The sequence below is a fragment of the Euprymna scolopes genome, chromosome 5, assembly GCF_053919585.1.
Source record: "Euprymna scolopes isolate OS-2025 chromosome 5, ASM5391958v1, whole genome shotgun sequence".
In the NCBI taxonomy this organism is placed as follows: Eukaryota; Metazoa; Mollusca; class Cephalopoda; order Sepiida; family Sepiolidae; genus Euprymna; species Euprymna scolopes.
In genome coordinates this window covers 100,224,163-100,250,792 of record NC_136486.1, presented here as the reverse complement: position 1 = coordinate 100,250,792, position 26,630 = coordinate 100,224,163, and the positions used below count along the sequence as shown (strand labels likewise).

Sequence of the window (26,630 nt, the reverse complement as noted above, 5' to 3'; positions counted from 1 at the left end):
TTCAGTGTTCTACCTTCTTATCGGTTAAATAAAAGGGGCTGCAATATCATTTATTTATTTATTTATTTATAAACAATTTTTCGAGCAGTGTTTCTTGCGAGAAACTGCATTGAAAATGGTTGTATAATTTCAAAGATATAAATCCATTAAAACTCATCTGTGTTTGTTAAAGAGTGCTCGATGAAAGAAAAGAACTTTATAAATAAAATGACACTTCCTCTGCTAGCTTGAAAACGTGATATCTCCGATAAGTGATCGCCACAGAAACATGTATGTACATATGTTTGTATAAATAAACGTACACACTTGAAGATGACAACGTTGTAGTCAGTTGGGAATGTTTTATAAAAGATATTTTGTTCATGCAAGAACGGTTTGGTTTTTAGATAAGGAAAAAAAAAGAGAAAGAGAACGGCAGAGAAAAAGGAAAATTGATTTTTGTTCTGGTTGTATATCGATGAGTTCTTGCTGCGGATTTTTACAGAAGGAAACCTAGTCGAACACCTACCTTGAACATAAGGGTAGAGTAGAGGGAGACTGTTTGTAAGAAAGTGGCGGTAGGGAATAAAAGATATGTTTCCTCACTTAATTGCGAGGTTGATTTTGTAATTTTTTATTTCAGTTTGTCTTTTCTGCTTTTTTCTGGTTATATTAGATTTTTTTTAATGTTCTTTGTTTTTGAAATATTAGTAGAAGGTGAAAAATGGAATATAATGGAGAGTTGCAAGATAGGCAGCGAAAGAGAGAACGAGAAAGAGAGAGAGAGAGGGAGGAGCGGACACGGGATAAAGTTACTTGATATAAGGAGCTAAAACAATACTACTTCAAGGTACAAAATTTGTTAACGATAAGTGTTAGATGGAATAGATTTTGACGTAGAAAACAGTAATTCTTACTTCTTTGTAAGAAACTTCGTTCATGGAATGCGAAGTTGCAAGACAACGAGAAAACGAAAGAGTGAGCGAGCAAAAGAGAAAAAGAAATCAAGAGAGGGGCGATGGGAAAGATGTAGACAGAGAGAAAAGGGGTGGTCTGAGATCGATGAACCATGTGTTGCTGAGATCGATGAACCATGTGCACATACGCATTCGGTGCGGGTATTGACACGCACGAGTGTGAGCGCGAGCGCGTGTGTGTAAGTGTCTGTGTGTCTGTGTCTCTGTCTGTGTGTCTAAAAAGATAAAGAAAGTCATGCGCGTGAGCGTGATAGCACAAAGAAAAGAAAGAAAGAGGTCAATAAGTGTGAAATAATCAGAACAAAGAAAATACTTATGCATATGTAAAGAAGAGAGGGGATATTGGAGAAAAGAACATTACGGTGATATTAACAAAAAAGTATATATTGTGCGACATATATATATATATATATATATATATATATATATATATATATATTCGATTGTGCGAAAAAAGGTAAACAGAAAAGAAAGATAAATAGTGAGTGTGAAATAATCAGAAAAACACAAAAATATGCATATGTGATAGAGGAAGATGGAAGGGTGAGAAAGGACGAGAGAGAGAGAGAGAGAGGAATAAAGAAGGGGACAGATAAAGACGGACAGGATCAGAGGTACTTTATTGAAACAACGCAGGGACATAGTAAAAAGGAAGAAACTTTAGATATGCATACGTGTACATGGGTGAGAGAAAGGTTAAATCATAGGCACGATGTTCGTGATAAAAAAGAAAATATCCACTTCATCATAACAGACATATTGAAAATAACGAGCCGGTGTTAATCAAAATACCCCATATAAAAATACGGTTTCATTAAATTATTAAATTATTTACTAACAAAAAAAAAACAATTCTAAAATATCATTGAGGATTCTTTTATTAACACCGGTTCGCAATTTCGAATCTCACATATGCCGGCCATGGAGAGGTGGATACCTTCTATTTTACTGCATACGTAGATCTTCACTTTTACTTAGAGCATGAATACACAGTTTCTTCTGTATGTCTGTGTTGTCTGCTTGTTTTTTTTTCTCGCTTTCTCTATGTATCTCTCCCTCTCTTGCTCACTCAGTTTTTCTTCCTCACAAATAATCAGTCAAATAAATCCGTTTTTTCTATTTTCTCCTGCCTCACACATTCAGCCAATGGGAAAATATCGTAGTAATCGTTAATAGTAGAAAGTTGGTAACTTGGATTACTTAGGGGGACAGCTCATCAAGAACTTGTTCACGCTGGAGTGGAAGACGACCATATTATAGTGAGCTGGAAAGCAGGAAAACGGAACAGAGTTCCACAGGTGTACAGTTTTTTTACGTGGTAGTCACACTTATCAAGGCCCAGAAGCCACTCGGGGATAAGGGTTATTGCGTGTACAGTAATCAATGGGATAATATCGTAGTAATAGTTAGTAATGTAGATTTGATAAAGTGTCTTACTTAAGGGGGGTATCAGGAATTTGTTTATGTTGGACTTGAAGACATCCAAGTTGTAGTCAGGGGGAAAACAGGCAAACCGAAGCGAGTTCCACATGTGTGCACTTCTAAGAAAAAAGCTATGTTCATGGAGTCGTTTTGATTTAGGCACAGATAAAGAATGGGGGGGAAATAAATTATTGACAGTGGTTTCAGCTAGACGGGTTTTTTCGTGAAAGATTGGCGAGGGGGGACCAGAGATTGGAGCGCAGATGAACACTTGCTATGGAAATAACGATAAAACAAAGACAGGCTCGCAACGTCTCTTCTGTGGGAGAGAGGTTGCAGGGAAGAGAAAAGGGCATCCCCCACTAAGCCACGAAGTCTATTTTGTACTCTGTCAAGGTAGGATAGGCTGTTTTAGAAGCTCCTGCCCAGATATGGCAGCAGTACTCCATCTTTGGACGTACTTGGCTTTTATACAGATAGAGAATTGCAGCAGCAGCAGTCAGGTATCTTCTGGAGCAGTAGAAGGATCCCACTATTTTTCCAGCGACCTTGGCAACAGACTTGATGTACGTGTTCCATTTCAGATCAGGAGTAAAAGTCAATCCCAGAAGCTTATCAAAACCTGGAGCCTCCCCTAGACGAGGGCCATCCATTTCAATTGATACCAGATGGGGATCAGAGCGTTGATGATGTAAAGATATGAGCTTGGTTTTAGATGCATTAAAAGTAACCAGCCATCTCTTCTCCCACTGTACCACGCGCTCCAGATCAGAGGAGAGAGAATCAGAGAGAATTTTGTCATCTACGGCCTTTGATGTGTTGCCATATATGGTCGTGTCATCAGCAGAGATGTCAACGAATGATTAAAGTATGTGATTTGAGAGATCATTGGTGTAGATCAGGAAGAGAGTTGGGCCCAGGATGGACCTCCAACATTAATACTGTGGGTCTCTGATTTCTGCCCATCAACCACTACTCTTATGAACCTATCAGAGAGAAATGATTTAAGAAGAAACAAGGTTTCGACACAAATAAAAAGTGGTGGAAATTATTGATAGTTATTTCAGCTAGACGAGTGTTTTTCGTGGAAGTCAGGCCAGTGGGGCATAGATTGGAGCTCAGACGAGCACTTGCTAGGAAAATAACGATAAAGCAGAGACAGGCGCGCAAACTCTCTTCTATGGGAAAGAGGGTACAGGAGAAAAAAAGGCATGCTTTACTAGGCTATGAAGTCTATTTTGAACTCTGTCAAGGCAAAATAAGGTGCTTCTTGCAGCTCCTACTCAGATGTGACACCAGTACTCCATCATTGGACGTACTTAGCTCTTATAAGGTAGAGAATTGCATCAGCAGTGAGATATCTACTAGAACGGTAGAACAATCCCACCATTTTCCAGCAGCCTTGGCGACGGATCTGATGTATGTGTTCCATTTCAGATAAGGAGTAAAGGTCAGACCCAGAAGCTTTTCAAAATATGGAGCGTCCATTGATGCCAGACAGGAATCAAAGCGTTGATCAAGATCAAAGAAAAGAGAATCCGAGAGAACTGGTCGTTTACGGCCTTTAAAGTGTTGTCATAGATGGTAGTGTCGCCAGCATAAATGCCTACAAATGATCTTAAAATGTGATTTGGGAGATAATTGTAGACCAGGAAGAGAGTTGGGCCCAGGATAGACCCCTGAGGAACTCCAGTATTAATACTGTGAGCTTCTGATTTCTGCTCATTAACCACTACTCTTATGAACCTATTAGAGAGAAATGATTAAATAATTGAAAAGACATTTCCAGTTATACCGTAGCTGGAGATTTTGTGAAGTAGACCTTTATGCCATATCCTATCAAAGGCTTTTGATATGTCAATAGATTGGAAAGGAAGCCTCCGTGAAAAGATTCGCTAATCCTATGAGATATTACTGTTAGTAGATCTGCTATAGATCTAGCAGAACGGAAACCATATTGCATGTCACCGAAGAAGTTATTTTTGCTGAGGTCCTTGACTACTTATCTATTTAACACAGATTCCAGCAACTTACTCATAACTAAGGCTGTGACAATATCATATTCTTTTCATTGTTTTAAATTTTGAGTATATATCCGTTAATATCTTATATGATTGTGTTATATAGACTGATGTGGTTCTCGGTTGAGTGACTCTGTCTTACTGTGTCGGATATATACTTGAGAGTCAAAAGAATTAAAAGAATATTCTGTTGTCACAGCCCTACTCATAACACACAGGAGACTGATTAATCTGTATTGAGAGGGAAATGATCGTCGATGGAACATACTGATGAGATTTTCCAGGGTGTTGGGAAGCAATTCTCCTTAAGACAACACTTAAACAGCTTTGTAAGTATGCGAGCTAGTTCATTTTTTTTTTTTAAGTTGGAATGCCGTCAGGGCCGGTTGCTTTACAGAAATCGGTGTTTGATTACCTTGGCAACATCACCCAGATATTTGTATGTCGTATAGCGTGTTTCTAGACACAGGAGGAAATATATGGGGTTGGCGGGCTTGATCGCATAAGGTAGAATTAGCTGCAAAGTTCTTGGCAAAGAGTTTGGCTTTGTCCGATGGTGACGAGATTACTTCAGGTCCATTGATGATGGTTGGGATAGAGCACACACTTCTATTCAGGACGCTGTTTGTTATTTGCCAAAACTGTAGGGAACCAAGCCTCTACTCAGCTACGTTGGACTTAATGGACTGAGCATACAACTTTCTCATGTTCTTTTTTTTTTTTACTCTCTTACAGTGGTTGCCGGGAGTCATGAAGGCGGCTTTCGTCTCAGTACATCTATTACGTTAGAAGTAATGCAAATTCTGTGCACAATAGCAGCAGTACATTCTGAAGAGAACCATGACTAGCTGTTAGACTTTGCTGGATGTTTTGGAGGGTATGAAGCAGTCTATACCTAAAATTAACCATTCTGTTTTGTCTGATACTATAGAGGAGACGTTTTTTTTTTTAACCTGGAACGCAGAAGTAGATCTAATATAAATGTGCGGAAGCTATTCCAGTAAGCCATAGAGACGAAAATATTGATGAAATCACGCTATGTGATATACGTATATCTGTACGTGATGTTGCCAAGCTAATCAAAATCATGATTCCAGTAAAGCAACTGGCCCTGACGGTATTCCAATTATAGTACTCAAAAAACTTCAACCTGAACTAGCGCTCATACTTACAAAACTGTTTAAACGTTGTCTTAAGGAGAATAGTTTCCCATCTCCCTGGAAATTTTAATCAGTATGCCCTGTATTTAAGAATTCAGGTGATCGCTCATCCCCCTCTCAGTACAGGCCAATAAGTCTCCTGTGCGTCATGAGTAAGTTGTTGGAATCTGTGTTAAATACAGAAGTAATCAACCATCTCAACAAAAATAACCTTCTTAGTGACACTCAATATGGTTTCCGTTCTGCTAGATCTACAGCAGATGTGCTTACAGTTATATCTCATAGGATTAGCAAATCTCTCGACGGTGGCCACCTTTCTAGGGCAATTACTCTTGACATATCTAAGGCCTTTGATAGGGTATGGCATAAAGGTTTACTTCATAAGATCTCTAGCTATGGTATAGCTGGAAATGTCTTCTCAATTATCAAATCATTTCTTTCTGATAGGTTAATAAGAGTAGTAGTTGAAGGGCAAAAATCAGAAGCTCACAGTATTAATGCCGGTGTCCCTCAGGGGTCCATCCTGGGCCCAACTCTTTTCCTGATCTACATTAATGATCTTCCAAATCACATCCTTACATCATTTGTAGACATTTATGCTGACGACACTACCATGTATGGTAGCACATCTAAGACAGTATACGACCAAATTCTCTCCAATTCTCTCTCCTCTGATCTTGAGCACGTAGTACAATGGGGAAAGGAGTGGCTGGTTACTTTTAATGCATCTAAAACCAAGCTTCTCTCTTTACATCATCAACATTCTGATCCACATCTGGCATCAATTGAAATGAATGGCTCTCGTCTTTAGGAGGTCTAAAGTTTTGGGCCTGACTTTTACTCCTGATCTCAAATGGAACACGTACATCAAATCTGTTGCCAAGGGCGCTGGAAAAATGGTGGGATCTTTCTATCGATCCGGTAAATATCTCACTGCTGATGCTATTCTCTATCTATATAAGAGCCAGGTACGTCCAAGGATGGAATATTGTTGCCACATCTGGGATGGAGCTGCTAGAAAGGACTTGTCCTGCCTTGATAGAGTTCAAAATAGACTTCGAAGCCTCGTAAGAGATGTCCTTTTCTCTTCCTTGCAACCTCTATCTCACAGAAGAGATGTTGCGAGTTTGTCTCTGATGTATCGTTATTTTCATGGAAGGTGTTCAACTGAGCTTCAATCTATGGTCCCCCCTCGCCAAACTTTCACAAGAAACACTCGTCTAGCTGTACACACTATCAATAATTCCCCCCAATCTTTATCTGTGCCTAAACCTAAACGTATATTCCATGAACAAAGCTTCTTTCTTAGAACTGCACGCCTGTGGAAGTGTCTTCCGTTTTCCTGCTTTCCGGCTGACTACAATATGGTTGTGTTCAAGTCTAACGTAAATAAGTTCTTGATGAGCCGTTCCATATAAGTTATCAAATTTAACAAATTTTCATTACTAATGAGTACTATATTGTCCAATGTCTACTGTACACTTTTTAACCTTTATCCCTGAGTGGCCTCTTTGCCTTGATAAGTGGTGATGCCCATGTAAAAAAAAATATCCATAGTTATTACGAACCCTTTCAATTCGACTGGGAATCATCTTCCGGTGTTGATGAGGTGAAAGTGAGTAGGAGCGAAAAATGGAAATTAAAAATGTGAAAAGTAAAATATACAATAAATTGTATCGAGTGACGATAGGTTAAAAGTATATAAAACGTCAATTAAAATCTAAGTCGATTAAAAATCTGAGTATTACAATCAACGAATTCATGGCACAATATTGACAAAGCCCGTCGTTTATGCGCTATGCCAGACAATTTTACCCGCTGTTGCTCTTCTCGAATGCGATGTTATTTATAGTAGGGTGACGGGTTCTAATGGAGGATGCTTCGAGAATGTTTAAAAAAATTTTCGTTTTGTACAATTTTTCTATTATCAACAAGGATTTGTTTAAGATTGGAGAGGGGGCAATTATGTTCGTTTATTAAATGTTGGCATATGGCACTGGTGTTGTTTAAATGCATAATAAGTCGGCGTCATAATGTTGTCGTGGTATGTCCAATGTATGTATTAGTCTTATGTTTATTTTGGGAGTTACATTCTCCTAGATGGCATTTGAACATATACACAAAATTGATTTGTTCTAATGTTTTTATAGTCGGGGATGGGTTGTTTTAACCACGAAGTAATAATAAATTTAATTCTACAGTTGCTATTAACAGGAGTTAAGTATCTATGCGTTAAAGGAAAAAGGCTGTCCCCTTTCCATGTAAATAAGAAGAACATTAGGAAAGTGAAAATTAGATTAGGGTACGCTGGGACTCGAACCTTGTAAGCAAAGTTAAGAATTGGAATGTTAGAACTTAGCTATTGTTAGATTCTATTAGAAATAGATATTGTGTATATGGTAAAAAGAATTGATTGTTTATTCTGTTGGAATTGGAAGTTTAAAAAGGTCAGCCAAAAAGAACGAACAATACAAATTTTAAAAAAATATATTGTTAAAAAATAGGTCAGAGTCATATGGTGAGAGTTTTTTTGTTGTCAAAAGCGTTTGCATGGCCACGTGAATTGGTCACGTTTGGAAAACACACTTTTGACGTCATAACGAAGGGGGATTCTCAATATAGGAGCTAGAGTTAGTCAGTTCGGTAGAGTTACATAGTCGGAGTTGAAGAGTTAAGAGCAGTTGAGTTGGGTTGAGTTGGAGTCAGTCCTTTGGAAGCGGAAGGGAGAACGTTTAAACTATGTGGATCCCAAATCTGAATTCCTGACGTCATAATCATTTGACCGGTCCAATGAATAAAGAATCATCAATTGTTTTTTTGTAAAACTGTTGTCATGTGTCATCTTTCAACAGCCAAAAGCTAATATGTTAATCATTTGTAATGAACATTGTGTAACCCTTCCAAGAATATGTATCTCCCCTCCTCTGTGTTAAGAACTTGTATACATCTCCATTCAATATCAATATGAAGTCCCAAACATCACAGAACTATATAAATGTCTCCCTCATCATTGTTATATATTTCTCCGTTATCTCCTTTAATCTGTATCCTATGCTTTTACTTGCCTTTTCTTGAACTCTAAAATTTCGTTGCATTTAATTTTGGCAAAATATATTAATACAATTGGTATTATTGTAATGTTATGACCCTTTAGACTGTGATCATAACGTAGTATCTGTTAACTGTGGCAAGCGGGAGCAATGGTCAAAACATTATTATTATTGTTATTGTATTCTTATTAATTGATTTGAGCGACGGATGCTCGCTGGATCAGTTATTATGATTAGAAGAATAAACAATTAAATTGAAGAAGAGATGATTGACGTGTAAATCGCAAAAGGAATGCGAAAATAGAAAATAGATGTAAACATTCTTTTGGGGTTTTGAATAAACAAATAACTAGATGGAAACATTAGGTTGGTCTGAGACACGTAATTTGATGACGTGGGAGAACACGTGATGTAGTTAGTTTTGGAGAGATTGAGAGAGTTGAGGATTGACCACTAGAGCAGACAGACGTCTAGACAGGGGTGGACAGACAGCTATGAGCGGGCTGTATGAACAGAAAATGTAGAAACTGCAGATCCTGTGAAAACCAATTGAGACAACTGTAATAAATTTATATTACAAAAATATAGAGAGTTGTTTTAATGGTTTCACAAATAAGAACAGTTGTCTCAATTATATGGTGCTGATCGCTTCATGGTTCATCACAGAGCAGCGGGAAGATACAGAAGAGCTCTTCAGGAAAAAGGTATGAAGCATATATTATTCTTCTTACATATGAACTGTAAAAATATCCTGTGCGATATCAGACTTATCTGTGTGTAGGGGGGGGTATTTATATATACATATATATACGTGGCTTCCTTCAGAATTGACAGACTATGGATACCCACTGTAAGGGTGCCTACGCGTGAAATTTGTGTGGCAAGAATTGCGCAGTCTACATCCACGCCTCTCCTGAGTCAACATTGATGCATACACGTGGCAAATTAGGGTACAAGACGACTGGAAACAATGCTGAGATTGTGTCAGTGGATAATTACATTTTAAAAATAATATATATACCGCTCCCTGTGGGGGTACCAAATTGGTTAAAAGGGAAAATTATTCCCAACTCGCATTTAGGTAAAAATGCACTTTCGTAAATGATTCAATTCATTCAAAACATATCGCTAAAACCAAAACAAAACAAGATCTAAGTAAATCGCGATATATCCAGACAGCTGGCGGGATGGTCCAGGGGTAAGGGTTTAGGATCGTTACCGTTGGGTCCCGATTTCGAATCTCGCTAGGTACAGCCACTCTGATGAGTCGTAGACGACGAAACACGTGTCAGTGGATAATTACATTTTAAAAATAATATATATATATATATACATATATATATGTATATATATATATATATATATATATATATATATATCAGCATCTCTTTATTTCTTTTGGTACGAAACAACGAGAAAGAGACTGAGTGGGGAAAGAAAGAGACATAGAGATGTATATTTTAAGTGGGGAGAGAGACAGAGAGAAGAAAGTGTGTCTGTGCGTACTAAGAGACTGAAAGAAAAAGAGAGGCATGCATTTATCAAGTAGTGATGGGACGATTCCAATATCTTTCCCGATTCTGATAAAATTACCGATTCCTTACTAAATTATCGATTCCGATACAATTACCGATTCCGATTCTTTATAGGTATCTTAATATTAAACTACAGAATTATTATTTTTCCTAATTACCATAAACACATGTTTAATATGCAGATATTTTATCAAACATAAAAAATACATTGCAGGGTGTGATCTATCGATTTTAGTTTTACCGGTAGTCTAAAAATCAATAAATATTTATTATTTTATTAATTATTACTACCAGCAACGGAAGATTTTGTTATAAAAAAAATGAAATTAAAGGGACAATTAAAAGAATCGTTTTTGGTATCGGAAAATAGGCAGACATTTTTTCCGATTCCGATACCAGTAAAATTTCCGATTTTTTTTCGATTCCCGCTTCCGACTCCGATTAATAGTCCCAACACTAGTATCTAGGAAGATGTGAGTGCTTGCGTATCAGAGTAAAATATAGAAATAGATTAAAAAAGAAAAAAAGAAAGAAAGAAGGCGAGAGAAAAATCATATAAAAAGATAATGTGTCTCTACATGTATGAGTGGAAATACATGTGTATGTGTGTACACAGCCGCGTGTATATGCGTGTATGTATGACGAGATGAATACCACTGTTTCTGTGCATATAATCATTGTAAACACAATTCATTAGGCGCCCCAGTGTAGAAAGGGTCGGCGGCGTTGGCTCGTATTCTTGTCCGGATGAGGAGGCAATGGTTCACCGGTGATCTCCGGGGACAAGCGATCTATCATTATTGGCTTAGTGCTTAACCTTTGCTGCATTTATGATGGGCCCAGACCATTAAGTCGAGGGCAGACGTTTTTATTCGCGGACAGTGTGAAGCTATTAAGCAACGGCCAGCCATGGAATTGAAAAAAAAAAAATAACAAAAAAAAAAACACGGGAGAGAGAGAGTAAAGGAAAAGGGGGATAAAAGAGTGGGTTCCTACTCACTCTTTTATCCCCCTCTCTCTGAGATATAGAAAAAGAAAGTGGTAGAGCGAAAAGAGAGAAAGGCAAATGGAAAAAGAGAGAAAAAACTGGAAGAAAAGAACTATATATATATATATATATATATATATATATATATATATATGTGTGTGTGTGTGTGTGTGTGTGTGTGTGTGTGTGTGTATGTATATATATACATATATATATATATATAAAAATTAACTTAATTTTATGCGCGTAAAAATATTTAAATGAATATTTAAATAATCAATTAATTACAAATAATACGTCCCAAAATGTGGGGTGACTAGAATATAAACAAAGGGCAGATAACTTCTCTCTTTACAAGCACTCAGGGAGTGAAAAGAAAGAAGAAAAAACTATCTATCTATCTATCTATCTATATATATATATATACTTAGGAAGTTGAGTTTTTCACGCGCTGACATTGATATTAAACGCCTCATTTTGTTATTTGAAAATTATTAAAACGCACTCTTTAATATACTCAGGCATTGATATACGAAGGACTACATGAAGATTAACCAATTCTCAGATTTCTTTAAAAAAACAAAAACGAACGTAAGTTAATTGCTTATTCATTTTATGTTTTTTTTTCATTAGATGATTGATTTCATTTTACTAGTTGGCTGAATTCTATTTATGCATAGTTTCTACATTCTGTATAAGCGTGTAGAATTTAAGCAACTTACTCATGGCGCACAAGAGACTTATTGGCCTGTACTGAGAGGGAGATGACGGATTACCTGAATTCTTACATACATGGCATACTGATGACATTTTCCAAGGTGTTGGAGCAATTCTCCTTTAGACAACGTTTAAACAGTTTTGTGAGTATGGGAGCTAGTTCTGGTGTAAGTTTTTTGAATACTATAATTGGAATACCGTCAGGGCCGGTTGCTTTACTTGAATCAAGGTTTTTTATTAGCTTGACAACATCACGTACAGGTATTTGTATATCACATAGCGTGTTATCTGATACAGGAGGAAATATTAGGGGTTGGCGGTATTGGCAAAGACTTTGGCTTTGTCTGGTGATGACGAAATTACCTCAGGTCCATTGATTATAGTTAAGCTAGAGCACGCGCTTCTGTTCAATATTTTGTTTGCTATTTGTCAAAACTGATGTGAACCAAGCCGCTGTCCAGCTTCTTTGGACTTGACGGACTCTCCGTGTGTGTGTGTGTGTGTGTGTGTGTGTGTGTGTGTGTGTGTGTGTGTGTGTGTGTGTGTGTGTGTGTGTGTGTGTTCTCGTGGACACCTTCGTTAAATGGAACGTCTTTCATTATTAACCAAATAAACTTGTGTAGCCTACATTTGAAAAGCAACGCTATCGCATCTCACTATTTATTTACCATTCCACGAGAAGATAAGTAGACATGAGGTCGGATTTTAATACTAGCTTCACCTGCCTGGCATTGCAAAGTTAGGTGAGGCTACATTTGCGTTGCTTTTCTTTTTTGAAAAAGAAAATCTATGCCGGGAATATTCTTTTTTTCAAAATATCAGTTTTTGGTTCCAATTAAAGTGAAACAACACTGTATGAACATATACAGAGTTACAGTCCTGTTTAAATTGACGATACTTGTACAGTTTTATTAAGACATTAAAAAATCAAAATATCAAAGTAAGGTTATATTGTACGTATCAGTTTTGGACTGAACATCTCCGAAAAAAAAAAATTCATTTAATTTGATCGAATAGTTTGTTGTTTTTTTTTTGTTTGTTTGTTTTTTTTACAGCGGTAAAACGTTTTTATGAAAGCGCGTTGAAGTAAGCCATTATGGAAATTTTTAACACGCCACGGGGAGATAACTCCATGTAAAGTGCCGAAACTCCCTCCTCATCTTTGATAGTAGCTTTTCTTCCTAAAAATTCGAACCTTTTGCTCGGTATCATAACAAATTGTTTTTTTTTTCGCTGTAAAAAGAAAAACTACTTGATGAAATTAAGTGAAATTTTTCTTCAGAAAACTTCGTTCCATAACGGATACAAACAATATAACCTTTTTCCGATATTTTCATATTTAATGTCTTGATTAAACTGTACAAGTACCAAACTGACGATGACTTGAAAATGATTCCGATCCGAACAAATTATTTTCCGGAAAGAAGTAAATCGAATTATTCTCCTAACCACATATTGCAAGGATTCGCAGGGAAAACTAGTGAACTTGAACTAAATCTTGATTTTGTAGTAAGATATCAAAAACAATGAAACAATAAAGAGACTAACTTTATTTTATATATTAGCTTTACATTTATTTTAAATTGTTGAACTTCTTCTTTCAAGCACTGAACACAACATATCTCTACCATGTTCCGTATTTATCCCGTTTTCTCTACTGCAATAATCTCGGAAATGTTATGAGTAAAGTTTTAATGTAAACAGGTTTGCATCAATAAATTGTGTTCCTCGTTATACTCTTTCATCCTTCAATCTTCTTCAGCCATCTTCTTCTCTGAATTGTAACTTAACGTAGGGATTTCTTCGATCCCCATGGATTGTCGTTCGTTTTCTTTTTTGTTTGTTTGTTTTTTTTTCAGTCGACATACACAGATGTTCCCATGTTAACACGTAAATAATTGCGCAGAAAAATGACGCCACTTGGTATAGTGGCATGGCAGTAATCGTCATCGCAGTGATGCTTTAACAGCAGAGGCAGAGTTCTTCGTGGTCTCCTTCTCTGGCAGTGATGATAGAAGCCTTCTTTATCTTTTCCTTGGCACCTGTAATAATGGACATCAATAATAATAATAATAATAATAATAATAATAATAATAATAATAATAATAATAACAATAATAATAATAATATTAATAATAACAACGTATATAATAAAAGAGAAGAACATCGCATATTCTATCAGAATGCCCTATGCTAGCACAAAATAAATATAAAAAACGTTGCTTATCTTCCGAGAACAGGTGTATCAATATATATATATATATATATATATATATATATATATATATATATATATATTATTGATTCAATGAATTTAAAAATTTATGACGTGAAATGTTTAAGTTTCAGATCAAAGATTTTTCTTATTCTATGTAAGACAAAGAATACATTAGAAATATTTTAACTCCTTATTCTATAGAAGTTCGATGTCCACCATCTCTTCAGAGGAGCAAAATATTAGCAAATATTTATAATGGTTTACACTTTATTTGTTAAAGTCAGTGAGACATGGAAAATCACAATTAAAAACTGATTGAGTAATTAAAAGTCATAGAGTAAGGGAAGTTAAAGAAAAGGATATAAAAATTAACATCCAAATTGCGTGGTAAAATCCGAAGTGAATGTCCTTCAAAGCAATGTGGTAAAATGGTCCAAAATGTATTTTAGGTAATCCACATCACAATGTAATGATTCGAATTCGGCATTTTCCGGGAGTAAATTTTCTTTGTTATATAATGGGTTCGGTAAAAAAGTTTTGTTTTGTTTTTTTTATATGGGTCTGGTGGATCTTCTTATTAATAAACATATAAATTGATATATTTAATATTTTATATACTCATAGAACATGAGCTTAAAATTCCACTCTAAAATAACTTGTAATAATAATAAATTGTTAATGAACTTAAAAATTAAAACATTAAAAATTAAATCCGCTTTAGCAGACAGGCCATGCAAAACGAGAGAAACTGAAGTTGTACGAAAAGAAAAAGAAAAAAACAGAAAATGCGTAATAAAAAGCGAATATAAGATAAAATAAAATAAAATTAGATAAAATTATATTAGATTACATTATTTTATTTTATTTTATATTATTTTTGCATAAATTTTTAAATTCATTGAATGACTTAAATTTTATTTATTGCTCTATCTTGTATATCGAGTAATTCTTATTTAGGTGGGATAATACTTATAGAATATTACTGCCAGTAATATCTTGTAAATCTTATAATCACAGGTTTCCATACCAGCTTATTGTTGGATAATTTTATTCTGAAAGAATATATATATATATATATATATCACATATTAGTCACTGATATTCAACAATGTCGACTCAGGAGAGGTGTATTTGGAGATTGCGCAACTTTTGTCACAAAAAGTTCACGTGCAGGCCCCCTTACAGTGGGTATCTCTAGTCTGTCAAGACTGAAGGAAGCCTATATATATATATATATATATATATATATATATATATATATATATATATACTAGACTACCCATGACCCGTTGGGTCAGTATATATTAACTATGGAATTAATGTATGAGCGTGACACTTTTGACGTAAAGAAAATAGTTTTTTGTGACATAACAGAAACATTTCTATGAAAGTATATTAAAATGAAAAAAAAAGAATATAGATAGATTTCTAGGAGTCGTTCTGTTTATAATTGTTTATTCTTGAAAAAAAAACTTACAGCCATTGAATTATAAGTGGTTTGCCATACTTATAGGTAAATGTGCACTGAACAGACACCATAATACTTAAAGTTAAATTCAAATTTTGAAATATCTTTTGATTTAAACGTGAAAAAAAAAGAAAAGAAAAGAAATTGGGTCGCTGAAAACGTACACAGTAAAACAATAGATTATAAATTATTGGATTTATTTGTAAGAAAATTGCGTTTAAATAACTTAAACGTAATACGGAAAGAAACGATGTAAAAACATGCAGAAAGTATTAACAATTGTTTATTTGGATAATTTAAAACGCAAAAAAATAGGCCGTTGAAAACGTACACAGTAAAATAAATACATTGTCAACAGGTCAAAGTTAATTTATTTGTGAGAAAATTGCGACAGTATAGTTGTAATACAGAATAGTTGCAAAACATCCCCTAAGGAGTCAGTATGTTATATTAGCTATGGAATTAATGTATGAGCATGACACTTGTGACGTAAAGAAAATAGTTTTTTGTGACATAACAGAAACATTTCTATGAAAATATATTAAAATGAAAAAAAAAGAATATAGATAGATTTCTAGGAGTCGTTCTGTTTATAATTGTTTATTCTTGAAAAAAAAACTTACAGCCATTGAATTATAAGTGGTTTGCCATACTTATAGGTAAATGTGCACTGAACAGATACCATAATACTTAAAGTTAAATTTAAATTTTGAAATATCTTTTAATTTAAACGTGAAAAAAATGAATTGGGTCGCTGAAAACGTACACAGTAAAACAATACATTGTAAAATAGTAGATTTATTTGTAAGAAAATTGCGTTAAAATAACTTAAACGTAATACGGAAATGAACGATGTAAAAAAAATGCAGTAGTAGAGTAGTAGTAGAGAAAATACATGTCAACCAGTAGTAGTAATAGTAGGATAAGGAAGAGGAGGCGTAGTAGTAGTAGTAGTAGTAGTAGTAGTAGTAGTAGTAAGAAGAGGAAGAGGAGGCGTAGTAGTAGTTTTAAAGAGGAGAAGTAATAGTAGTAGCAAGAAGAGGAGGCATACTAGTAGTAGTAGGAGGAGGATAGTGCGCAAGCAAACAAGCAAACAACCAAGAACGACAGAGTTTTAGTATTATATATATATATATGAATATATATATATATATATATATATATATACATACCTAGGTATGTATGCATATACGTATATATAAGCTTAACAAAACTGTATTGCAGCTTATTTCGGAGTAAACAAGAAAGAAAAATGGAGGTATAAAAACTATATATTACTATATATAGATTTATTCATTTATTCAACAGGGTGCAAATTTATTTAGGATCACACTGTTGAATAAATGAATAACTCTATGTATATATTAATATATAGTTTTTACGCCTTCATGGTGGAAGTGGGGAGCAGGGCTTTGGAAATCCTTTTTCCCGAATACGATGTCCAGCATGTTACAAATATACCTTTTGTTGTAAAAATCTAATGGATAAACACCTGAAGAAGTCGTTGGGGACAGGATATTTTTATGGAAACATAAATCATAACATTGCCAACTCATCAATGAAGCAACTGTAATGGAAAAAACCAGGAAATAAACGAAGGTTATAAAAAGAAAACGTGAGTCTTTAAATTTTCAATAAAATTTTGCAATATATATGTATATTTTTTATTGTTTGAAAACAATGAAAACAATTGAATAAATATATTTCCTTAACCCATGCGTTTTCGATGCTTGTTCATCTCCTCAGAGGAAAATATTATCAATTTTTTTTATTGGTCTGCACCTTATTTGCTAAAAGCAATAACATAAAAAAATCAAATTATTAAAACATTTTAGCTCCATAGAATAAGAGAAAAAGGATATTGAGCTAGAAAAAGGATATTGTACTTTAAATCTAAAATGAACGTTAAATCTTTAAATGGATTTTTCTGGTAGTGGGGAAGTAAAGAGACCTATCGCGTTTTGTATTTTTCCAAGGTGTTAGTTCGCAATCCCATACAAACATATTTTCTTCCTTTCACCGTTGGTTATATAAGGTATCCGCCAAAGATTTTGTTGATATAAAATTCCAAATTAAATCCAAGTGGTAAATCCAAGTGATGAATATATAAATAAAAATATCCGGAGGCAAAATAAAAACTTTGCTGAGAATATTTATAAAATCATATAAGTGAAAATATTTATGCTTACTACGCCTAAAAACACTTAAATTTAATTTCTAGCCTACATTCTGAATTAATTTCCATGGTAATAGACAATGGAGAATAGGAGTAGAAGACAGTTTAAATAGAAGAAGAAAGAAAGAAAATATTCTGATATTTGGCACGTGTCAAAAGTCTAGACATGCAGATTCAAACTATATAAATCAGTATAGCAAATATGAGTATGGAAATAGGAGAAAAGAAGACAGGCAACTTATATTATGGGCGGGGATTATATATCTAACAGGTGGAGGTGGGGGGCTGTCTATATATTTATATATTGCTTTTTCCAGTGGTATTCTTAGAAAAGAGAAAAGGACAGAAAGAGAGAAAAATAAAAACAACTAATTATTTATTTTCTCATCTATTTAATGCTAGTTAAAAGGAACTGTGCGTGTCCAGTATATAAAGTAAAGTCAAATGTGTATAAGTAGTCTTAACAGCAATATTTATGTTAATATTTAATCGAAATTTTGGAGTTAGAGTAATCTGTGAAAATACTGCATATAGTTAACTAGATGTAGTACAATAAAATGATATAATAATAATAAAATGATACAATGATAATAATATACACATAATGATCATATTAATAGTAATAATAATAAAATAAAATTAAATTAAATTACAATAAAATCAAATCTAATTAAAATTAAATTTAATTAAAATTAAAATACAATGAAATAAAATAAAAGAATACATAAATTAATGTATAACATATATATATATATATATATATATGTATGTATGTAAACAGCAATGTTATAGAGCAGATTAGGCCGTGTAGGGTTTATATATTATATATTATTATACTATGATTTAGTTGAATCTAATAACAAGTGTTAAAGGATATTTATATATATATATATATATATATATATATATATATATATACAGATTACTGTTTTAAAAATAATAAATAAATAAAAATGTTATATACGTCCAAACAAATTAAAGAGTGTCTTTCTAAGTAAATAAAAAAGAAAAATGAGCTTCGACGCGGAGCCAATATTAACCGTATGTATCGCTTGAAAAAAAAACAACACAACAATTACATATATATATATATATATATATATATATATATATATATATATTAATTATTGTAGGGAAAATTATTTTAAGTATTGTTAGTTATTAAATGTTTTATTCTTACAACTTTCTATATAAATATTATTTTTTATTATCACAAGTTTTAATTGCATTTTTATTCTAAAATGGCTGATATTAGTGAAACTATAAAATTCTAATATTAAGGATTCAGTTATCTATTATGGATTATAAGGGTTTTTGAAATCAGACTAAAACGGGATTGCTGACCAGTACCAAAGATGGCGCATTATCGAGTATTATGAGTTTTTTATATTTTCAATTATATATAAATATATGAGTTACTTAAGAATATAAAAATTTAGTTTTAGAATAGTATTAAATAAGGGGTGTTAAATCAGTGTTGGTATAGTATTCACGGTAATTGCAAGAAGTGAGATTTGATTGTTGGGATTTAGTTTATAAGATGTAAATGCGTGAATGATGAGTTACTAAATAGTATAGAAATGGGAGGATACTAGCGTTTGAGTAAATTAGAATATTCTTAACATATTTAAAAGAAATATCTCAGTATGACCTATAGTTTAGTATATTGAGTAAACAGTAATATGTAGCGGGTGTTATTTTTATCTAATGGTAAATATTCTAAGGTTATCTATGTTATTTTAAGTTGGCTGTATTTAAATTTTTTTCTTGTGTTTACATTTTGAAATCAACACGTTTTTGGTATTTAATGTAGGTTTAGGGAAAGTGATAATAATGACTGCTTCGGAGATACAATGGTTACAAACTTTAGATCCTGGAATGTATGATCTAGCTTTTTCAGCATACTCTATTTAATTGAATAAGGAATCTTCTTGCCATCAAGGAAGTTAAAGACGTACCATTATTATTTTGTGTCTTTACATTTTGCAAGAAATGCATGTGGTTTGAAATTCTTACTTTTATTAAGTTTGAGGTTGCACCTAATAAGTGAATGTTTTTAATGTATTTTCATTGTTTAACAGTTTATTCATCCCAGTAGCAGTATTGACAGTTTTGGGATCTTGAATCGAATAAAATCCTGAAGTTGTGCAAGGTGAATGCTGATTAATATTTTTTGGGTTAATATTGACAATGATATTATCAGAATTACTATTTTGGTTGTTGTGGTTAGATTCAGCCATATGTATATCTGTGCTCGGAATGTTTTAATTAGATTCATTAGTTGCTCTGTAAATTTAGTTGTTCTCATCTATCAGCAATTGCGTCACTGTGCAAGCATCTACCAGGTCCTTGTGTATGAAATACTTATTTAGAGGGCATTCTTCTTTTTTGGAAGTTACATTTATTCCTAAAGACTAAATTAAGGGGAAGATTCCTAAAGACTAAATTAAGGGGAAGATTCTGGATGATTGGATTGTTTGAGCACATAAACTAGATTCAGATCTGGCTTAAGGTAAGATTCAGAAGATAGTAGATATATTTCATTCCATTTTTATGAAGTATATATATATATATATATATATATATATATATATATATATATATATATATAAGAGTGGAAAATCAAGTCACAAAAACTATATATTGGTGAATATAGAATGGTTCATTTATTTAATAAAGGTATACAAACATTTAGTTGGTATAAAGAGTCCCTTCTATCTCCCAACTTAATGTTTGTATACCTTTATTAAATAAATGAACCATTCTATGTATGTATGTATGTATGCATATATATATATATATATATATATATATATATATATATAGACTAGACTATTAAAGAAATGAACCATTCTATATTCACCAATATATAGTTTTTGTGTCTTCATTTCCCACTCTTATTGTTTCCTATATAAGCTCCAATGAAATTTGTTGAGCAGTTTATTATCCCAATAAGTATCTTCTTGTAGAATTTAATTTACACTATTCTCCTAACTCTCTAAGCTATATATATATATATGTATATATATACATATATGTGTGTGTGTGTGTGTGTGTGTGTGTGTGTGTGTGTGTAATGCTGAACGTTTCTACCGTTTTTTTCCAGAAACCCCGGCAAAGTCTTATTAAGGCTCGAAATCGCAAGTTCTGGTTTTCAAAAACGAAGCTGATTTCACGGACGATGCACGTTTATTTGCGATTCTTTTATTCTTACCCACACATGAACACCCATCATCCTTGTTTACAACTGGCAAATACTATTCTTATATACATTATTAATGGCTATAAACTATAAAAACGTAGCTAGACAGACATATAACTAGAAAGACAAAAGCCCGCATTTTGAGGTGGAGGACAATAACATATGCAAACATAATACGTACACATACGGACGTTGGCTACACACATTAAGGACTAACACTCATGTGCGTGAATAATCACACACGGCAGTGTCATTTCCATTTATTGTTTATAGGGTGTTCTGCCCATCGTTGTGTATAGGGTTTTTTCATGCGTGAAGTGAGTATTGTTAATAGTCGCGGCGCACAGAGTGATTGCAGTGGATATGCAGTGGTATTACGGTTTGTCACGGTTCAGTGATAAGCGAGAGGTAGAAAGAGGAGAGATAATAGAAAGGAAAGAATTAAGTTAAATGCGAAGAACAAAGAAGGAGAAAATGACATGGATGTTATATGTTGGGAATAAATTAAGAAACAGGTGCTTAGCATTGTAAAAGGAGATACGGAAAAGATTAATAACGTAAAATGAAAACAGGAAAGGAACGGAAACTATAAAGTAGGTTTCATCTGTTGCTTTTATTTTACGGTATATCAAATCTTTTTTTTTTTTTTTGTCCTCCGACAAAAGAAGGGTGGACCTGTAAATCTACCCTTGTCCGTTCAATAACCACGCGTTGGATTGTTTTTAAATTTTGCACAAGCATTAAGCATGATATGAGTAAAAAGTAACAAAAGGAATTTTCCGGGAAAACTCCAGTTGTCCCCCTAGGGTTGCCTTTCGGATTAAAGTGGTTCAAATTGACATTTTGTGCTTATTAAAAAAAATTGATGCCTTGGATTTTTATAAAACTTTCTGAAAAGTTGTAATTAACTGATTTCTATATAATTTTGTTTGTATATACTTCGCGATAACTCTTGGATGTGTCTCAGGGTTTTTTGGGGCTAATAAAAACAGTCTGTTCTTGGGGCCATTTTACCAATCGTTGTCCAAAATTGTCTGTGTATGTCTATTTAGCAGTTTGCATGGTGCTGAACTCAAATTTAAATATGTTGAGGCCTTGGGAACTTTTGGGGCTAAATGAGAGGGGTGCAAATGATGGACTGTGTCATTTTTTTTCTTCACCAGGATTTGACGTCCTCTGGGGATTTTGTGGACTAAATGGGGGGGCAAATGCTGAACTTAGTCATTTTTGTATCCCTCGGTGTGCACTCACGGAGGGACATGCATGCTTCATTTGTTTCTGTATTTCTGTGTATTTAATAACGAACCCATTAAATTTTATTTAAAGTTTTTTATACTTCAAGGTCTGTATATATTCAAATATTTATTAATGGTGCTTGCTTTGATTATTGGGTTTTACGGCATATCAATCGTTTTCGGATTATTAAATGCCGACTCCAATCATTTTGCTGAAAGTTTTTATATTTCAAGTTCTTTATATTTTAAAATATTTACTGATGACGTTGGGTGTGCTTGTTTTATTTTAAGCATATCAACCGTTTTCGGCCCATGTAATGCCGCATCCAGTCATTTTGGTTGAAGTTTTCATGTTTCGATTTGTTTATATTTATATATATTTATAAATTTACATTAGCTACTTTTATTTTTTCAACCCAGGACAGCACCATAATAAACAAAGTCTTTGCCAGCATAGACACAGAACTCTCCCTCGACACTAGCGCACAAGTACATGTATTTGGTGGCTTTAATGTCCGCCACAAATACTGGCTTAGATTCTCTACTTACACATATGCAGCGGGCAGCACAACACATAGCTTCGTTATATCTCATTCCCTATCACAAATCGTTACGTTTCCAACCCGTTTCCCTGACCAGCAAGAACAACACGCATCACTTCTAGATCTGTTTCTGACCACAGTTCCCGATGATTGTATAACAAATGCTGACAGCCCACTCGGGACCGCTGATCATGCAGTGATAATCGTCGAAATCGCCCTAAACTCTAGAGCTAAAACTGAAGAGCCAGTGCTCAAAACAACTAGATATTATAAAAAGGCTGACTGGGAAGCCATCAGAGCTCTTATCAGAGATACCCCATTGGAAAATAGTTTTTCTCTTCCTGCTGAACAGTGCGCAAATGAGACCACTGAATGGTTCAAAACGGCAATTGAAGCACATGTTCCCATGCGGAAATTTTATAGCAAGCCCCACTCTCCCCAATGGTTTACTTCTATTTGCGCAACTGCCATTGCTCAAAGGCAGCATGCATACCGCAGATTTAACCGACATAAGCCCAGTTCAAAGCGACAGAAGTATATAGAAACTAGAAGTAACGTTAAGAAAGAAATAGCGACAGCTAAGAGATAATTTACTGAAACCACTAAAAAACGCATCAAAGCACAAAAATTAGGAACTCCTGACTTCTGGAAAATCTACAACAGTGTAGTAAATAATTGGCAATCAACAATTCCCCCACTAACCAACAATCACGAGGTTGTTTGCTCAGAAACCAAGAAGGCTAATATACTTGCCAGTCGGTTTGCCTCAAACTCCACACTGGACCCTCCAACCACCCCCTACCTGACTTTCCTATGCAAACAGACGCCACGTTAGACAATCTAAAAATCACCCTTGCTCAGGTGCATGCTATCATAAAAAAGTTTTACACTTCAAAAGCATGAGGACTCGATCTCATCCCAGCTGTGCTATTAAAAAAGTGCTCAGCCGAAGTAGCTCCCGTTCTCTTCAAACTCTACAACAAATGCCTTAATGAATCTTGCTTTCCGGGCTGTTGGAAAACTGCTTCTGTGGTACCAGTATTCAAGAATTCTGGCGAAAGAACTGACCCATCAAATTATCGCCCCATTAGCCTCCTCCCACTTTCGCCAAAATATTTGAGACCATAATTAACCATGCTCTAGTCCGTCACCTTACAGATGCTAAACTTCTGACTGACAAACAATATGGATTTAGACAAGTATTACATATGTGTGCTGATCATAGCTCGTATGGTCTAGGGGTTTATCAGCACCCACATGTAATAAAATTAAAACAAAAGAAAAAGATTTAACGAAAAAGAAATTTATTAAAAAAAATTAATTGACAAGAAAAAAAGAAAAACTTATTATTTTTTGAAGGGCGACAACTCGCTAATAAATTATCTCCCTTAGATCATAAAGAAAGTATTTCTTAATGTATTGTGTTTTGAGATGTTTTGTCTAGTGAATTTTTTACGTATATGTGCTTCGGTCAACAAACTCAAAGAATAAATAAAAACTTTACCAGAATCCAAACAGCAGTTCTTCCTTCAGTGAGATTTTTGTTTTTACGGCCTTTATGAGGAAGCCTGAATTCGGACGTTGGTTGCCTATGTGTACACCCAAAAAATATGTCACGAACTGACTTTACCCACCAATAGCGTTTCTTTTATATGAGTTTTTTAAGAATTTCCTGGAACCTTCTAGAGACTCCAAAAAAGAACAAAAAGGCGTTCTACGCCTTTTTATATTTATAGACGCCGATTATTATTTATTTTTACGAATAACGACATTCTAGAAACGTCTTTATGTTTTAATTAATATATCAATAAACATATTTATATTATGAGAAATATTTATATATTTCTTAATCCAATCATAGGAGAAAATATGTTCTCCTATGACAACAAGCGCGTTCCACAGCAGACATCCTCACTGTAATCTCTGAACGTATATACCATTCACTTGACAAAGCGGGAGAGGGTAGAGCGGTAGCTTTAGATATATCTTAGGCGTTTGACAGGGTATGGCATGAGGTTCTCCTCAGGAAAATTAGATCATACAGTATCACAAGTAGAATACTTAACATAATTAAATCCTTCTTAGATAAGAGAAAAATCTAGGTTGTCCTCGACGGTCGTACATCTAAACATCTAAACAATATGATATAAATGCGGGAGTGACTCAGGGGTCTATCCTTGGACCTCTATTGTTCCTAATATACATTAATGACCTCCCCGACAAAATTGTCTCTGAGATGGGTATATATGCTGATGACACCACACTCTATGACAGGCACGACAGGTAAACAAATGAACACATAACTAAAGAAATTGCAAAAACACTAGAGGATGACCTCCAATCTGTAGTGGGATGGAGACAAAAATGGGTGGTCACATTCAATGCTGCCATGACTGGTTTCCTTCAATAATTACAAGAAACCTTCTTGGCCTAACGTTTACAGGGAACATGAGTTGAAACAATTACATCGAACAATTAACATTGAAAGCATTGCCAGGGCCGCTACGAAGAAGGCGGGCTCTCTCTACCGTGCTAGAAAACTACTAACACCCGAAAGTATCCTGTACCTCTATAAGGCCACCATTCGCCCATGTATGGAGTATTGCTGTCATATTTGGGCTGGTGCATCTGCTACTAGTCTCTCGCTCCTAGACAAGGTTCAAAAGAGAGTCGCCAATCTGATAGGCCCTGAACTGGCATGTAAGCTTCAGCCTCTGTCCCATCGACGAAACGTTGCATCCCTCTGCCTGTTCTACAAGTATTTTAATTTTGAATTCTCTGGCGAACTGCAGACACTTGTACCCCCACGACGTAGACACCGTCGACAAACCCGACAGGCAGCTAAATCCCACCCCCACACAGTAGAGATCCCTAGATGTAAAAGATTTTTCTACTCCAGTAGTTTCTTCCCCAGAATCGCTTGACTTTGGAATTCCATTCCAGGTCCCTGCTTCCCCAACTGTACTGACATGCAGAAGTTCAAGTGTAACGTGAATCGACATCTTGCTGCCCAAATCCCAACATAGTACCCCAGTAGATGTTGCCCCTGATAGTAGCTCCCTACACCAAAGTGGCAATGTGCCTTGTTGGGGGGTGGGATATAACAAAAAATAGAAATAAAAGTAAAACAATATTTATTCAAAGTGATTGGTTTGGTTGTTTTTTTACGGCATATCAAGAAGTGGGGATGATTCTACACAAAGCCTTCCCCACTATAAACAAATCTCCAATCTCTGGTCCTCCCTCGCCAATCTTTTACGATAAACACCCTTCTAGCTAAAACCACTGTCAATAATTTCCCCTACTCTTTATCTGTGCCTAAATCAAAACGTAGATTCCATAAACAAAGCGTCTTTCTTAGAACTGCACGCCTGTGGAATTCTCTTCCGTTTGCCTGTTTCCCACCTGACTACAACTTGGATGTCTTCAAGTCCAACATAAACAACATAAACAAATTGTACACATAATAATCCTTATATGCGAGTGGCTTCCGGGCCTTGATAAGTAGTGATCCCTCATGTAAAAAAAATTATGCTGGGGTTTTAGGACAACTTAGGTACCTGAACCCCATACATAGTTATTACACTGGAGAGCTCATATATGAATATAAATATAAATGCGAGATTCTGTTCACGTGACTTTGAAAATGGGTTTGCTGTGTTATCCAATTGAAAAGACGTAAAAAGAGTATATTTCTTCTTTTAACGCATAGCGATTAATTTGTGTCATTGGTTTTTAACGCATAGCGATTAATTTGTGTCATTGGTTTCAGCGTTTAGATTTGAGTTAAAAGATGACCCGCCTCATACAAGATCCATTGCCTCTGAGTAAATGAGATTTGAATAAAACAAAAGGCTTTTTTTTGTTTTATTTTCTAAAATTTATCAACACTGATGATGAAGGCTGTTATTCCAAAAGATTTTAAATAAAAGAAAACATA

General features: G+C 34.5%; 1 protein-coding gene across 1 annotated transcript in view; it reads right to left on the bottom strand.

The window, feature by feature from the left end:
- Positions 1-13,379: 13,379 nt before the first annotated feature.
- Positions 13,380-26,630, bottom strand: part of LOC145276939 (uncharacterized) — a 108,327-nt gene continuing 95,076 nt past the window's right edge. The window contains exon 2 of the mRNA XM_080128429.1: positions 13,380-13,891. Coding sequence (XP_079984555.1) covers positions 13,812-13,891 — 80 coding nt within the window. The 3' untranslated portion in view covers positions 13,380-13,811. The remainder of the gene's footprint in view (positions 13,892-26,630) is intronic.